The sequence below is a fragment of the Desmodus rotundus genome, chromosome 7, assembly GCF_022682495.2.
Source record: "Desmodus rotundus isolate HL8 chromosome 7, HLdesRot8A.1, whole genome shotgun sequence".
In the NCBI taxonomy this organism is placed as follows: Eukaryota; Metazoa; Chordata; class Mammalia; order Chiroptera; family Phyllostomidae; genus Desmodus; species Desmodus rotundus.
The window spans coordinates 16,074,837-16,090,300 of record NC_071393.1 but is presented as its reverse complement, the minus strand read 5'-3'; the positions used below and the strand labels follow the sequence as shown (position 1 = coordinate 16,090,300).

Genomic DNA, 15,464 nt, shown 5'->3' with positions numbered 1-15,464 from the left:
CTCCCTGCCTCCCGGCCTGTGCGGCCAACACTCTCCCCGCTCCCCGCCCTCAGAGCAGATAACGGGTGGCCCTAGCCACGCTGCAGGCTGTCCCACAGGGCAGTCACACCTGGCTTGGCACAGGTGGCAGGTGCCCCACCCCACCCAGCCCTGCCCACTCATCACCTTTTCTCCTGCAGGGGACCCGTTTCTGTCTAACACCTTCACAGAGGCCAGCAGCCACTGGCCCCAGGGACCAGCTGGGCCCCCCGGCCCTCCAGGGCCCATGGGTAAGTTGAGTCCAGGCCTGGGGTGAGGGGGGTGGGGTTGAGGGACAGCAGAGGGACAAGAGCTGTGACTGCTAGGAGGGAGCTGATGGCAGACCCTGTTTCAGTGCTGAGGATATCCTGTCTTTTTTTTTAATTGAATTTATTGGGGTGACATTGGTTAATAAAATTATACAGGTTTCAGGTGTACAGTTCTACAATATACCATCTGTGTATTGTACTGTGTATTCCCCGCCTCAAGTCAAGTCCCCTAGGATATCCTGTCTTATTCCAGGTCCCCCCGGACCTCCTGGCCCCATGGGCGTCCCTGGGAGTCCTGGACATACGGTGAGTATTTCTCCAAGTACTCCCACTCATCTGTCCACCCATCCTTTCACCCATCCATCATCTCTCCATCCATCTATACGTTCCTTCATTCCTTCAAGCATTTAGAGAGCGCTGAATACACAAACTACTTCGTAAAGCTTCTCATTCAGTCCATGTAACAAGAAGCCCTGTTGTTATCACCTAAGGCCAAGGAAGGTAGAGACACTTGCCCTAGGGCTGTGGCCAGCACATGGCAACCTCCAGAGCAAGTTGGGGACTGTCCGATTCCAGGGCCACAGCTGTGAACACCGAGCTGTGTGGACTTCTTACTCCACGCCCAGCATTGGATGTGTGAAGGGCCCAGAGGCCCAGGCCAAGCTGGAGCTCCCTCCCCGACCCCTCTGCCCCCAAGTCCCTGTCCACTCTGCTCTGCCTCAGCACAAGGCTGAGGCCCTGACTTGTTACTCAGGGACCCCCAGGCCCCACTGGACCCAAAGGAGTCTCTGGATACCCAGGAGAAAAGGGCGAGAGAGTGAGTACTGAATTGGCCCCTGGGTAGAGGGATCTGGGGAGGCTTGGGGGCCCTGGGTCGGACACCCCAACAACCGACTCCATACCTCTCCCCCCTCCCACACAGGGACTGCGTGGAGAGCCAGGGCCCCAAGGTTCCATGGGACAGCGGGTGAGTGATGCTGCCCACCCTGCAGCGCCCCCTCTAGGATCCCCCAGGCACAGTCCCTGCATCCCCTGTGGCCAGAGCCCCTGACCCTCCCTGTCTGTCTGGTCCAGGGCTGTGTGCTCATCTCCTCTCTCCCTCCCTGTCTCAGGGTCTCAGCAGCCTCTCAGGGCCAAGCCACCTGCATCTCGCAGGATCTGTACCTGCTTCTCTTTTCCTGTCTCTCTCTCTCTCCTTCTCCTGCATTTCTCTGTTCCTCTCTCTCTCCAACTGTAGTTGTAGATTTGTGTGTTTCTTCCTTTAGTTTGGTCCGTTTTTGCTTCATCTCTTTCTAAGCTTTGTTGGTAGGTGCATACCCATTCAGGATTTTATTGCCGCCTTGGCCCTTTTATCTTATGAAATGATTATCTTACTCTCTGGTAATACTCTGTCTAGAGTTCTACTTTGGTTTTTAAAAATAGCCACATCAGCTTTCTTATGCTTGGTGTTTACATGGTGCATCTTTTCCAGTCCTTTTAACTTCCAACCTGTCTTTCTATTTAAAGTGGATCTCTTGTAAACAACACGTACTTGAGTCTTGCTTTTTTTTTTTTTTTTTTAACAGTCTTACTGTTGAGTTTATCTACATGTAATGATATGCATAGTTGATTGATATGGTTGGGGGTAAGTCAACCATGTTGCTATTTGTTATGTTTACCCCAATCTCTTTATTTCTTTATCCCCTTCTACTAATAGCTTTTTGAATACCTCTCAGTGTTATTTTTTTCATGGCTGCTCTAAGAATAACAACTTGCACCCGTGACTGATCGCCGTTTACTTGAATTAATGTTCTCCCAGTTCATGTCTATGGAAGTAGGGACATGACAGCTCTGTGAATTACGTCCCCTCTGTCCTTGTGACTTTTTTACTTCTGCACTTGCTATAAACCCCAAAATATATTGTTGTTTTGCTTTAAACACTCAGTTGATTTTTAAAGAAGAAAAAAGTCTTTTACATCTACTGATGTATTTATCATTTCTTTTTTTTAAAAGATTTTATTTATTTATTTTTAGAGAGAGGGCAAGGGAAAGAGAAGGAGAGGGAGATAAATATCAATGTGTGGTCGCCTCCCATGTGCCCCCTACTGGGGACGTGGCCCACAACCCAGACACGTGCCCCGATTGGGAATCGAACCGGGGACCCTTTGGTTCACCAGTTCAATTCCCAGTCGAACCCTGGCTATTTATCATTTCTAATACTCTCTTTACCCTCCTATGGGTCCAGATTCCCACCTGCCATCATTTTTCTTCAGTCTAAGGAACGTCCTTTAACCTTTCTTGCCGTGCGGGTCTGCAGACAACCAGTCCTCGCTGCTTTGGTTTCTCAAAGCTGTCTCTAATTTACCTTGACTTTTGAAAGATATTTCCACTGGGTATAAAATGATAGCTTGGCCTTTTTCTCCCCTTTTAGCACTTTGCAGATGTTGTCCCGTGGTCTCCTGGCTTACACGGACCATCAAAACGTCTCAGGAGCAAGTGGCTGCCGTTCTTATCGTTGTTCTCCTGCCTATGTTTTCTTTGGCTTTAAAGATTTTCTCTTCACCCTTGGTTTCAACAGATTGGTCACAACGCGTAGTTGGGTGTGGTTTTCTTTGTGTTCACTTAGATTCCTGGATCTGTTAGGTTGCTAGGCTTTTTGGTTTTGCTGGTTGTTTTGTTTCATTAAGTTCTTTTTTTAGAGCATTATTTTGGGTTCACAGCAAAGTTAAGCACGAAGTAGAGAGAATTCCCACATACTCCCTGCACCCCCCACGCCCATTCTCCACACGGCTGCTGACATCTCGCACCACGGCGGTACATTTGGTTCAGTGGGCGAACCCACCTCGGCGTGTTGTTATCACCCGAAGTCCGAAGTTTACACGAGGGTTCACCCTTGGTGTTGTATGTTCTGTGCCTGTTGACACATGTACAGCGACATGCGTGCACCCCTCTAGTATCACACTGAATAAATTCCCTAAAAATTGGTGTCTCTCCCTCATGTCAACGTTTCTCTCTCTCTCTCCCTTACTCTCTCTTGAAAGTCAATAAAAACGTATCCTTGGGTGAGGATTGAAAAAGAACTGTGGTTTTTGCCTTTTAGTCTGCCTTACAATTTTTGCTGAAAGACACGACGTCCCGGGTGAAGGGAACTGCGGGCAGTAGGCCCTCAGCAGCGTGGCAGGAAGGCGCTGGAGCAGGGGGCACTCTGCAGTCCCACGATGAGGTGTCAGTGTTTCGGGGAGCCTGGGCCCCTCGGCTGTGAACTTCTCCCGCGCTTCTCAGTGCTGTTCCGCTTTTTCTGCCTGAAGTGGGGCAAGGTGGCTAGAGGGCGCTGGAGTGGGGGTCTGTTCCTGCCCCTTTGTGGAAAGATGGAACCAGCTAGAGCTGGGTATTTCACTACCCCCAGGGCCATTAGGCTCTGATTAAGACCCCAGCAGGTTAGGCTGTGATAAAATAGTTTCTCCGGAGGGCAAGCCTTGTTAAGACCAGAATGCGCTGATGCATTTCAAGGTGGTTCCTTTTCCTCTCTCCTTGTTAAAAGCATGAGGGGATTTTTTTTTTCAACTCTCCCTGAATGGACCTAGAAGAGGTCCTGGAGGGAAAACTCACAAAAGTGTGGAGGGCTTCCGAAGACAGGGCCCCCCTGGAATTTTTAACTCTCCGAATTGTCCACGCTGACCCCCAGCAATTGATCGATCACGTTTAGGTTTTCTTATCCTGGCACTGGTTCTCCAGTAAATTCTGCCCATCTGTCTGCACGTTGGGAGGCAGAGGCTTGCCCTGTGCTCACTTCTTCGATGGCTCTACAAAAAGAGTTGTCGAGTTTCCAGGTTGTTCAGCACTTTGCTTGTTAGGGCAGAATGGTGACTTCTGAGCTCTTTTTATGCTGGACCAGAAACTGAACATTTGTTTTGTTTTGGTTTTAAATCAGATTTGGAAAGAAAACCGATTAATATTTATTCCAACATTTTTTTCTGTTCCTGTGCTTTTTTTTCTCTCCTGGGATTCCAGGTCCACTTAACATTCTGCCACGAGTTTTTGAGGTTCTGTCAAGTTTTTTTAAATATCTTTCTACTTTCTGTGGTTTAGTTGGAATTCTTTCATTGACCTGTGTTCAAGTTCACTGATTCTCTCTTCTGTTAATCCCAGTTAATGGACTTTTTATTTCAAGTATAATCATTCTTGTTACCAGGATTTCCATTTGATTATTTTTTACAATTTTCACATCTCACCTGAAATTGCCCATCTCATCACCCATTGTGTTACTTCCACTAGATTCTTTTTTCTTTTCTTTTCTTTTAGGGGTGAAGGGAGGGAGAAAGAGAGAAACATCAATGTGTATTTCACATCCAGCCTACAGCCCAGGCATGGGCCCTGACTGGGAATCGAACTGGCGACCCTTTGGTTCACAGGCTGGCACTCAATCCACTGAGCCACACCAACCAGGGCTAGATTCTTTAACATAGATAATTTAGTTTGTGTCTGCTAAGCTCTGCATCTGGGTTGGCTGTGGATCTGTTTCTGCTGGCTGATTTTTCTGTTGAGTACAGGCCACATTTTCTGGTTTCTTCACTTGTCTAATAATTTTTATTGCATACTAGACAATCTAGATAATATGGAGAAGGGACTCTGTTATGTGGTGAAGGATTCTGTTATCTTCCTCTGAAGAGTGTTGACTTTTGGCCTGGGGTGTGGGTTGGACTCAGCTTTGGGACTTGAGGTTGGACAGTTCACGGACTATCCAAGGATTAAAGGGGAGTATTTATGCAGATGTCATTCCCTGTGGTAGCCCCCTGCTTTCCATTATTTCCTCTCAATTTCCTCCTTCTTTGGCAGTCTCCATTCTCTGACCCCTCAGTCCAAAGAACCTAGAGCTTTCTGCTTGAGCTGTTTTCTAGACAGAGGGGGCTGGGGTATATGCCCTTCAGAGGAAAAGCTATGTGGATTTTACCCAGTGCAGTTTCCTTCTTTCAAAGGCCAAATATCCTCCAGTTTCTGGCTGTTCTTTATCACTTTCTGTGGCCTTCAAGCAGTTATTTTTTGCATTTTATCTAGTGTTAGTCCAGTATAAGCTACTCTCTGTCTCTGCCTCTCTCCGTCTCTCATCCTCTCTCGTTATGTTCCTCTCTTTCCCTCCTTTCCTCCTACCCTCCCTCCCTCCCTCTCCATTGCCTCTACCTCTATTTCTCCTTGCAGGGAGAACCTGGCCCCAAAGGAGATCCTGGTGAGAAGAGCCACTGGGTAAGCTCCAGCCCAGCATTAATCTTCCCCTACCCCCTCTTGCCTTGGGCACTCAGGGGATTATTTTGGAGTGGGGGCACCCCAGCCAAATCCCCATTGCAAGCTGCTTTTCCAGGGAGGAGGCTGGACAGTTGTCAGCCCGAGTGCCCTCCCTTGTCCTGTCCTTCCCAATTGGACAGGGCCAGCCTTATCAGCAGACCCCACGTTCTCTCTCTTGTCTTCATGTCCCTGTCTCCGCCTTCCCTCTGCGGCCTTTCCAGGCCAGGGTGATCCTGCCTGCCCCTCCTGGGTGGTTTGGGCTGACCCAGTCCAGACTGCATCCCCTGCCTCCACAGGCCTCTCCAAGCAAGGGCTTTGGCTTCTGCTCCTGCTATAGCAGAAAGGGATGCATGAAAACAATATCCACACAGAAGAACAGGGCAGGGGGCCTTAGGAAAGCCATGAAACATTGGAAGGGAGGCATAGAAATGCTCAGGTACACAGGAGCCCATGGCAAAGGTCCAGGGGACCTAGACATCATCATACACATAGGAAATCCATGAAGCATGGAAAGGGAGGCCTAGAAACTGTCCTGTACATATGCACATGGTAAATGAGTTCAGGAGACCAAGACTCCACTATGCCCAGAAGACCTATAATTAACATGAGGTCCTAGACACCATCGCATCCATTGGAGACCGAGGAGGAGTGGAAGGAGACGTCCAGACACTGTTACAGTCACAGGAGAGTCCTGAGAAGTGAGACAAGGAGAACAAGAAGGCACCACACACAAAGGAAGCCCATGAAGGCGAGGAAGGGAGGCCTAGGAACTGTCACATACACAGGAAGCATAGAGTAAATGGGAAAGGGGACCTAGAAACCACACGTGGGGCCCTAGAAACCTTCACAGTCATTGGAGACAGTTGCAGTGAATGACTTTCAGGGCTTAGAAATCTACCCACCCAAAAGACACACTGGGGGAGGGCCAAAACCCCCAAAATTCAGGGACCGGGAACCATCACTGACATAGGAGACATTTGGAACATGGATGGGATTGGGGCGAACACTTCTACAGGAGAGACAACTGGGAAGCTCTTTTGGAGGCTGATATTGTGCCTCCCTCCTCCACCTCGGCCCCTCTCCCTGGTGCAGTCTGGCTGGGCCGTCCTACTTACTGGCAGGCACTAGTTAGTGAGGATACCCAGCGCCTGCCCTGCCCTCTCTGCTCCTGATTGTGGGGTCAGCGATGGATACAGCCGTGGGAGTCCCCCACCCTGCACGAGTCCAACCCCGTGTCTTTCCGTGACTTCTGGGGCCCTGCTACCTTTCTGGCAAGCCCCTCCCAGCTCCTCCCTGCCATGCCACCTCTCGCCCTGCCCGCCCCCTGGGTGGCTCCAGAGCCTCTTAAGCATACTGCCAGCATTGGCTTGAGCTGGGGTGGGGGTCAGGTAGACCTGTATGAGCCCAGCCCTCTGCCTCCCCTCAGCTGCTTCCCTGGCCTCTCCCAGCACATTTTCCACCCAGCCCAGGAAAGGTAGGAGAGTGAGGTGAAGTCTGAATTAGGCTAAGCAGCCCCATCCCTGCATGGGGATCCCAGCAGGAGAACAGATGCCTGAACTACCCCAGGTCAGGCCTCAAAGTCAGGACCACCAGTGAGAGGGGCCCCCAAGAGGTAGCAGGGCCCCTGCCCATCCACCTGCCTCCCCTTCACCCACCTGCACTTCTGCCCCTGCTTGCTGCCTGCCTGGGAGGGAGCCTGCTGGGTTGGGGGCTGCATGAGGCTTTGTAGGCTGGGGGAGTAGTTCTGTTGGGAGTAGATGGGAATGAAGTGCTGTGTGGGGAGGGCCTCGGAAGACACCTATACACACTCTACCTACCAACCCCACTTAGCCAAGCTTTTTGAGCCACTGACTCTGCTGTGGCTTAGCAGTGACACCCAGTGGCCAGGGGTATGCACTGCAGGCACTGTTAGGGAGTGACTGAGCTGAACCAGCTCATCTAGAACAAAGCTCATACCCCTTATTCAGACAGGAAAAATGGGGCCCAGGTCTGCAGAGCGAACTGTTAGCAGAGCTGAAACTGAAGCCCAGGCGCTGGGGACACCAGATAACATTCCCCCAAACACCTCCTGGGTGGGTGCCAGGCCCCAGGCTAGGCACTGTGAACATAGATGTGACCTCCAGGTGGTCACAGTCAGGGGGGTGGGGGAGACAGACTAGTAACCAGCAGCGACAGGACAGGGGGAGCTCAGCTGTGATGGGGGAGGATTTAGCATCCGCCTCATGGAGACCCGTGCTGAGGCCTGAAAGATGCATTAACCAGGCAAAGGGTGTCAGGCGGAGGAGCAGGAGCATCGTGTGCAAGTACTTGGAGTGGCAGAGGTCAAAGGCAAGGGGTGAGACAGAGGTCAAAGGCTTTCATGACTAAGGAGGCCATACTGAGGAATTCGAACTTTGTTCTAATGGGCAGTGGGGAGCCATTGTAATAGTTCTGAGCAGGGAAGGGACGTGGTCAGATGTTTGTTTGCCGAAGACGCCCCTGTTGCGGTGTGGGGAGTGGATGGGAAAACCAGAATGAGAATAGGCAAAAGGCTGTCATGGTCACCGTGGCGAGAGACTGTGGGGGCTGGGATTGGGGGCAGTGAAGAGGGGAAGATGTCCGTGGAGCTAAGAGACACGTGGGTGCTAGTTTGGCTATGGCGGTGGGGACGGGGGGAGGGGGCGCAGCAAGAAGTTAAGAGAGACACATAGTAAAGGAGAGTCAGGAGAAGCAGGCCCACTGAGTTTTGTCCATGAAAAACGGGGAGATGTCTGGACAATGGCCCAGTGGGGGTGTCCATCAGGCCCTGGACGCTCGGGCCTGGCCAGGAGGGAGGTGCTGGGGTGTCATCAGTGCCAACAGCAGCCCACCCCCCATCTGGGGAGGGATCCAAATAACAGGATCTTTTTTTTTCACATTTTTCTTCAAGATTTTTATTTTGAAATTTTTCAAATGTGCAGAAATGTTGGCACAGTGAATATTATTCTCCCCTTCCTCTAGACTGGTCGATTACTATTTTACCACATTTGCTCTATCTCTTTATATATTTACAGACTCTTTTTCCTAATCCATTTGAAGATAAGTTTCACACTTCATCCACATCTCCCCTAGCACATCAGCATGTATGCAGAAAGACGATGGACATTCTCCCAAAGAGCCACAATGCCACCGTCACACCTAAGAAGGCTGACACCGATTCAGTGAGATGATGCCATTTAATACACAACATATACAAGTTTTGTCAGTGGTCCCAAAGTGCCTTTTAAGGCTTTTTTAAAACTTCTAATCAAGTTTTACGCACATGGCTGTCCCGTCTCGTCTCTTTTCACCTAGCACAGGCCTCCTACCCTGTTTTTTTCTCTGTCTCTTTGGGACTGTCTCACCACCGAGATTTGTCTGACTGTTTCCTGCTGATGAGACGCAAATTAAGTCTTCTTGGCAGGAGCACTTAGGGAGATGTGGTGCCCTTTTACTGCATCTCTGCAGGAGGCTCATGATGTCAGCTTGTCCCGCTGTCCAAGCCGGAAGTGGTTTAACATAATTTCTGAAACTCATTCATTGTTAGCTCCTCCACCTGTAGTGCTTGAAGAGGGGTTACTTTGGTGTACAGACTGTGGTGACCCTGCGACCGTCCCCCAGGCTGCAATGACCAGGCGTGGCCTAAGGGTAGCTCAATCCATGTGATGTGAACAGGACACCGGGATCATACGAGATAATCACAGTAAGGCCACGGCAGGCTCACGCATGTGTTGGCAAACCTTGCAGTTGTTAGACGTGTGTTAGAGGGAGCAGCTACTTTAAAGGGCTGGATTGTCCTTATAGCAACATGCATGTTACACGTCATCCCTTCACTTACTCTGCACCGAGTAAAGGACCTTGAGAGAGACTTCCAGTTGCGACAGGGCTGGAGTAGCTGTTTGCTGTGCTAGTGCTCTGTTGGGGTTGAGCTTATCTACAACACAGAACTAGCTGAAGTCTGGACTAGGAAAGGAGGAGTGAGGGAGTGTGAGTTTAGGCAAGACCATGGACCCCATCCGGAGGCAGGAAAGGACAGAAAGATTGGGAGCAAGAGAAAGTGAGTGCCAGCTGGTGGTCTCTGGCATGAGCCCCGAGCAGCAGCTGGCACTTGCTTAGGAGTGGGGAGCCGCAGATCAGGGAGGCCTGGGAGGATGGTGGCTTTGTGACCTGCTGCCACATCTCTGGGCCTGGGTGCTAGGGACACTGCTTAGAAGATAGGGTGGGGCTGGGAGCCCGGCTCCAGGACCTGCAGAGCCTGGGAGAAGGGCTAGGGAGGGGGCGCCAGGGCCAGCTTTGCCAGCATTTTAGACACAGCTTCCCAACAGCAGGGCCACTCAAATATGCTCTCATTTTATTTGTATATATTCCTTTTGATGTGAATGAAAAGCATTGGTAAGTAGCCTGATCCCACTGATGCAGGTAGGCAAAAAGTGTGTCAGTTTAAAGAACACTAGAGATGGGGCAGCGAGGCTTCACGGCAGCCTCCAGGGCACATTCTCTGGCAGGTTCCACGCAGGCCCTGAGACAGCACGGCTGCCTTCCCCCCCAGTGCAGCAAGGGTGTGGGGAGGAAGCAGCCAGCTGGGATCCGTCAGGACTCACTGAAGGGGCCGCTTCTGCCTGCTTTGTCCCACTCCTGTCCTTTCCTGGTCTTGCCCCAGCTGTCCATGGGCCCTGGGCTGTGGCAGGGGGTGCAGGCTGTGGGTGCATGACCAGGGTGGGGCATGGGCCACCGACAGGCTTTGCAGGGCCCCCTCCCCTGTCCCCTTCACGGCTGCATCTGTCTCTTTCCTCCGCAGGGGGAGGGGTTGCACCAACTACGCGAGGCTTTGAAGATTTTAGCTGAAAGGGTTTTAATCTTGGAAACAATGATTGGGCTCTATGGTGAGTAGAGACAGACGGACAGACAGCCCAGCCCCTGCCCACCAGCCTCCCCCAGGACCTCCAGGGTGGAGCTGCCTGGGCCCAGTCATGAAGCTGGAGAAGCTAAGACCACCTACCCCTCAGTGACTGGGTCCCTACCCCACATGTGAAGGGGGGCCTTAGAAACCAGGGCCCCCACCTCTGTGGTCGGACCAGGGCCTCCAGGCATTGTGGGTAATGTGGTTTCCAGGCCTGCAGGGGAAACCAGAGGTGACAGATTTCGAGTTTGGAAGAAGTTATGCGCAATGAAGCCAAACTCCAGACCAGCAGGGGATTGTGGGTAACAGAGCCAGAATTAAATGTTGTAGGGGATTGTGGGTAATAAAAGCAGAGCCCAGGTCCACAGGAGGATTATGGGTAATGGATCCAGACTTCAATCAGGCTTCAGCTCTAGAGAAATCGTGGGTAACCAAGCCAGTCTCCAGGCCCACAGGGACATAGGTCATGGAGCTGGACTCCAGAAATGCAGGGGACTGTGAGTGACACAGTCAGGCTCAGGCCCCAGGGGATTCTGGGTAATGTACTACCCACCAGTTCTGATCCTCCCTCACCCATAAGCCCCCAGAGGCTTCCAGGGCAGGCCTTCCTGGCCTCAACTATCCCTTGACAGTTTCAGTTTCCCCTCTGGTCCTCCTGACTGGCCCTGAGGGTCCACTTAGGGGCCTGAGAAAGCTAGACCCTCACCCTAGGAATTCACCCACCAGTTCTCTACCCATCACCCATCTGGTTACTTGAGGAGCCAGGCAAGCCCTGTCCCCACTTAGAAGGGGAGATCAAGAGACTCACACCCAGGCTCTTGGCCCATACACCCCACCCTCGGCTCCCCGGCCCAGCCCTCGGAGGCCGGACTCGCACCGTCTGCTCTTCTCGATCTCCCATCAGGCTCCTAGCTTACAGAGCTTCCTGCAGCAGCAGGCTCAGCTGGAGCTCCTGGCCAGACGGGTCACCCTGCTGGAAGCCATCATCTGGCCAGGTAACGGCACGGTGGGCAGGCAGGGGCAGCCCCTTCCAGGAAGAGCCTGGGAAGGGCCTGGGGTCACAGAAGGAGACTCCCAATACTGGACCCAGGCCAGTGGACACTCATTCTTTAGCCCTTCCATCCAGCTAGCAGATGGTGCCCGGCACAGAGAAGGTTCTAGTAACTAGTTCTTGAGTGAATGAGCACCTGCTCTGTGCCAGGTATTTTGCCCGCACAGGCTCCAACAGATAAGATACAGTCCTACTCTGATGGAGCCTAGGCTGTGGGGGTACAGGGGGAGCCCTGGAACTGGCCATTAAACCCAAGGTGAGGAATACCATGGTGGAGTGAGTACAGGCATCTATGAAAGCGCAGAAGTGCCCCTGGTCCTGGCTAGGGTGGTGCGTTGGGGAGGGTATCTCCAGGAGGGCTTCCTGGAGGAGGTATTGGCGAAGTGGAACCCTGACGAGCAGGGATCAAGGGCCAGTGAACAGGCAGCAAAACGGCATGGGCAAAAGCCAAGCCAGAGATAGCCTAGAGGGATTGTTCCATGAGATTGCAGAACGGGTGAATGCTTGGGCATCTGCCAGGGCCCAATTTGAGAAGGTCCTCGAAGGTAGGTCAGGGAGGCATGGAAGGTTAGGCAGCAAGTGGGCATTTCCCCTCCCTGTGCCTGGCTCATCAAGGTGGGGCTAAGGAGGTCTCTCCCCATTAAACTGTGACTCAACCTGGAGAGAGGCAGGATGGCTGTCCTCAGGGCTGAGCCCCACTCCTTTCCCACCTGCGAAGAGGCACCGTCGGCATCCCTTTTCTGCCCCATCTCACAACCCAGTCCTTGTGCATCAGTGCACGCAGGTCTCAGGCATCGTGACCAACTTCCCATCCTTTTCACAAATGAGGGCACTGAGGCCTTCAAGCAAAAAAGGGCTCAAGTTAAAGCCAAGCCTCCTCCATTCAGCGAAACTGCAGGGTGTATCTACCGAGTGCCAGGTCTGGGCAGGCACTGTGCAGATCCCAAGGGTACTTGCCTTGGGGCGCTGCCCATCAAGTGGCAGGGGATCTTCAATATCTATAGAGATGAGGGTCATGGGGTACAGGGGCACCTAAGGATGTGGGTGAGGAAGAGTCACTTCTCCCGGGAATGGTAGGGGGAAGGATTCCTGGGAGATGGGACACTTGTGTTAGGTCCTAGAAGATCCCAACAAGGGTGCCGGGAGGAAGAGGCGGGAAGGGCAGCCCTCACAGAGTCTCCTACGTGGGCAAAGGCCTGGAGGTTGGAGGGTGTGTGTGTGCTCCGCTTCCAAAGCCCCACTTACCATACCACACAGCTTCTCTACCTTCTGGGAACGTAACTGCCCATCTCCCAGACCCCCTTCCCTCTCACAGAGAAGGGACCAAGGCCCCAATCCCAGGCTCTCAGCACCTTTTCAGGTGTCCCTCACCCCATCTCAGGAACATTGTCACAGGAACCAGAGGGCCATGTTGTGGCCTGGGATCAATACACCGCCCTCTTTCAGCCAACTGCTGCCAGCTGTCTCCAGCAGCCCATGGAGGAAGTGCTGGTCACTTAGGAAGGCCATGCCCACTCTCTGTGACCACAAGCCTAGAAGAGATTCCACAAGCCAGCTCTGGTTGTGGGCCTGAAAGGGATGGCGTGGGAGGAGGGAGCAAAGATGGAACCATCCCCATCATGCACAGCAGGTGCCAAAGACCCAGACGGGACTCAGGTTTAGGACGTAATCAGTAGTGGCAGCAGGAACAGCTGTCACACATCCAGCCCACTGGGCTGGGGATTTACAATGACCACTTCCAGTCCTTACAACCAGCTTGCTAGGGGGGTGATGCCATGCCTATGTCACAGGTGAAGACAGACCCCCTCAGGGTCACAGGGACAGCAGTGGCAAGGTCAGGGGTCCACCCTAGGTCTGTCCTGGCTCTTCCGGCTCCATCGGCAAAGGTTCACCGACACCTGTGCTTCGCTAGGCCCTGGATTTGATGATGTCAGAACAGCATCTCATGACCAAACTCACAGTGACTAGACCTGCAGGAGACCTGGGCCAAAAGCTCACCATCCTACTGACCGGTGATCCAACACGTACTGTGGAAACCACTTTTCCACTCCTGGTCATGTTAAAACACAGCAAGGGTGTGACAACAAGGATGTCAGCCCACACTCCAGATGAGGCTCAAAGGCCTGTGGCTTGCCTAGGACACTAACTCGGGTACAGCAGGGCAGGACAGGGCCCTAGCTGACGCTGATGCCCAAGCCCCGATTTAAGGCATGAACTGTCCCTTGACTGTGATGGCATGTGCTCCTTTGCCCCACAGCCCCCAAATCTCAGCCCAGAGGTGCAGGGGAGGCTGGGGCACACGGGGTCGAGGCACTTAACAGTCACTCTCCTGGCAGCACCCTCAGCAGGAAGCCGGTGCTCACCAAGGCCAAGAGCTCCTGTGAACAGGGCTTCAAAGGCTCAGTCAAGCCCTCCACCCTGGGCTCTTCCCTGGGCCTTGCTCTCCCCTGAGAAAAACCGCCCACCCTCTGACCTGCTCATTTAGCTCTGAGAGGGCCTGGGGTGATAGTCACAGAAGGCTTCCTGGAGGAGGCAAGACCTGCTCTGGATTTTGTAGGATGAGTAGGTTTCTTCTAGGTAGCAAGAATACCCATTGCAGTCAGACCTCGGTACTCGCCGGCTTCAGAACTCGTCAGACCCTGCACTTGTTGCATTTTGATGAGGAAAAAAAAAAATGTTCTGTCACTCGTCACTTGCTCGGGACTCATCATGAGCTCTGGGACAATGAGACAAGTGCCAAGGCACCCCTCTATTCGTTTCACTCTTGGGGTCTGGCTCATTTCTAGGCTGGGGCATACTCGCCACAGCCAAATCGCAACTGGCTTCCTAACTACAGGGGCTGGCCAGGACCTCAGAGTGTATCTGGAACTGCTCCCCTGGTTTCAGGGGAGAGACACCTGAGGCCCTGACAGAGCTCCAGTTCGCCCCGAGCCACAGAGTAAGCAGGTCAGTGGCAGAGCCTGGCCTGGCTAAACCCTTCCCGCCAAAGCGGCCTAATCCAAGAGGCGAAGCGAGTCTGTGCCTTGGTTTAGTTTATCCAGCTGTGAAGTGGGGACGACTCAAGGCACATCTTCACCCCAAAATGCAGAAAAGAAAAAACTATCTCTATTTTTTGTGGAGCGCTCACTACACACCAAGCATTTCAGGAACATGGTGGGTTCATTTATCCTCACTTGACGAGAAATCAAAGAGGGGCTGAGTGCTCATGGGCTGGGGGCTGATGATTCCTTGATGGGGGGACACTAACCAGTGTGCAGACCCCCGCTTATCCCACAGCTCTGCCTCCTGGATGCCAGGACAGAGTGCGCCTGGCCAGTCCCCCACCCCCCAGGGGGCCAAGGGGAGGTGGGTACCTCACACGGACCTCACTAACCCAGCCTCTCTCCTTCCCTCCGGCAGAACCAGAGGGGTCAGGGGCAGACCCTGCCGGCACAGGCACCCCCAACCTCCTTCGGGGCAAGAGGGGAGGACACACAACCAACTACCGGATCGTGGCCCCCAGGAGCCGCAACGAGAGAGGCTGAGGGTGGAGGCGGCCCCTTGGGGTGGGCCGGGCCAGGCTTCCCTTCCCAGCCTGGACTCAGCCAACTGCCTCCAGGGTCCGCCCATCCATATTTATTAATGTCCTCAGGGTCCCTCCACCTCCTAGGCCTTTGGGTACGGCACCCCGGGCACACCTGCCTCACCTGAGGCTGAGCAGGGACTTGGGCCTGAGAGGGAGAGATGGCCCAGACAGGAGGTGAGGGCCTGTTTCCCTCTGCAGGGAGGGGGTGGCAGGTTCGGGGTTTCCGTCTTCCATCAGCTGCCCAGGCGTCTAGGCCGACAGGCACTGAGGGAGGCAGAGCTCTGCCCAGCCCTCAGTATGTGCAGGGATGAAGAGGGAGGGCGGCCTCACCTCCCTTCCCCCACATCAAACCTCAGAGGAGCCCACCCTCTCCCCTCCTCTCATTTTCCGGTGCTGGGTTCCCAA

General features: G+C 53.2%; 1 protein-coding gene across 6 annotated transcripts in view; it reads left to right on the top strand.

Moving 5' to 3' along the window:
* Nucleotides 1-15,147, top strand: part of EMID1 (EMI domain containing 1) — a 35,964-nt gene extending 20,817 nt beyond the window's left edge. For 2 of the 6 annotated variants that reach the window (XM_053927792.1, XM_045200965.3), the window contains exons 10-16: nt 180-269; nt 541-593; nt 1,042-1,104; nt 1,210-1,254; nt 5,463-5,507; nt 11,348-11,438; nt 14,894-15,147. In XM_053927792.1, the coding sequence (XP_053783767.1) occupies nt 180-269; nt 541-593; nt 1,042-1,104; nt 1,210-1,254; nt 5,463-5,507; nt 11,348-11,438; nt 14,894-15,018 (512 nt within the window). In that variant the 3' untranslated portion in view covers nt 15,019-15,147. Of the gene's footprint in view, nt 1-179; nt 270-540; nt 594-1,041; nt 1,105-1,209; nt 1,255-5,462; nt 5,508-8,578; nt 10,260-10,341; nt 10,427-10,655; nt 11,318-11,347; nt 11,439-14,893 lie in introns of those variants that run through there. The other 4 variants (XR_008427259.1, XM_053927791.1, XM_053927794.2 and 1 more) reach the window with 4 other exon arrangements.
* Nucleotides 15,148-15,464: the final 317 nt, after the last annotated feature.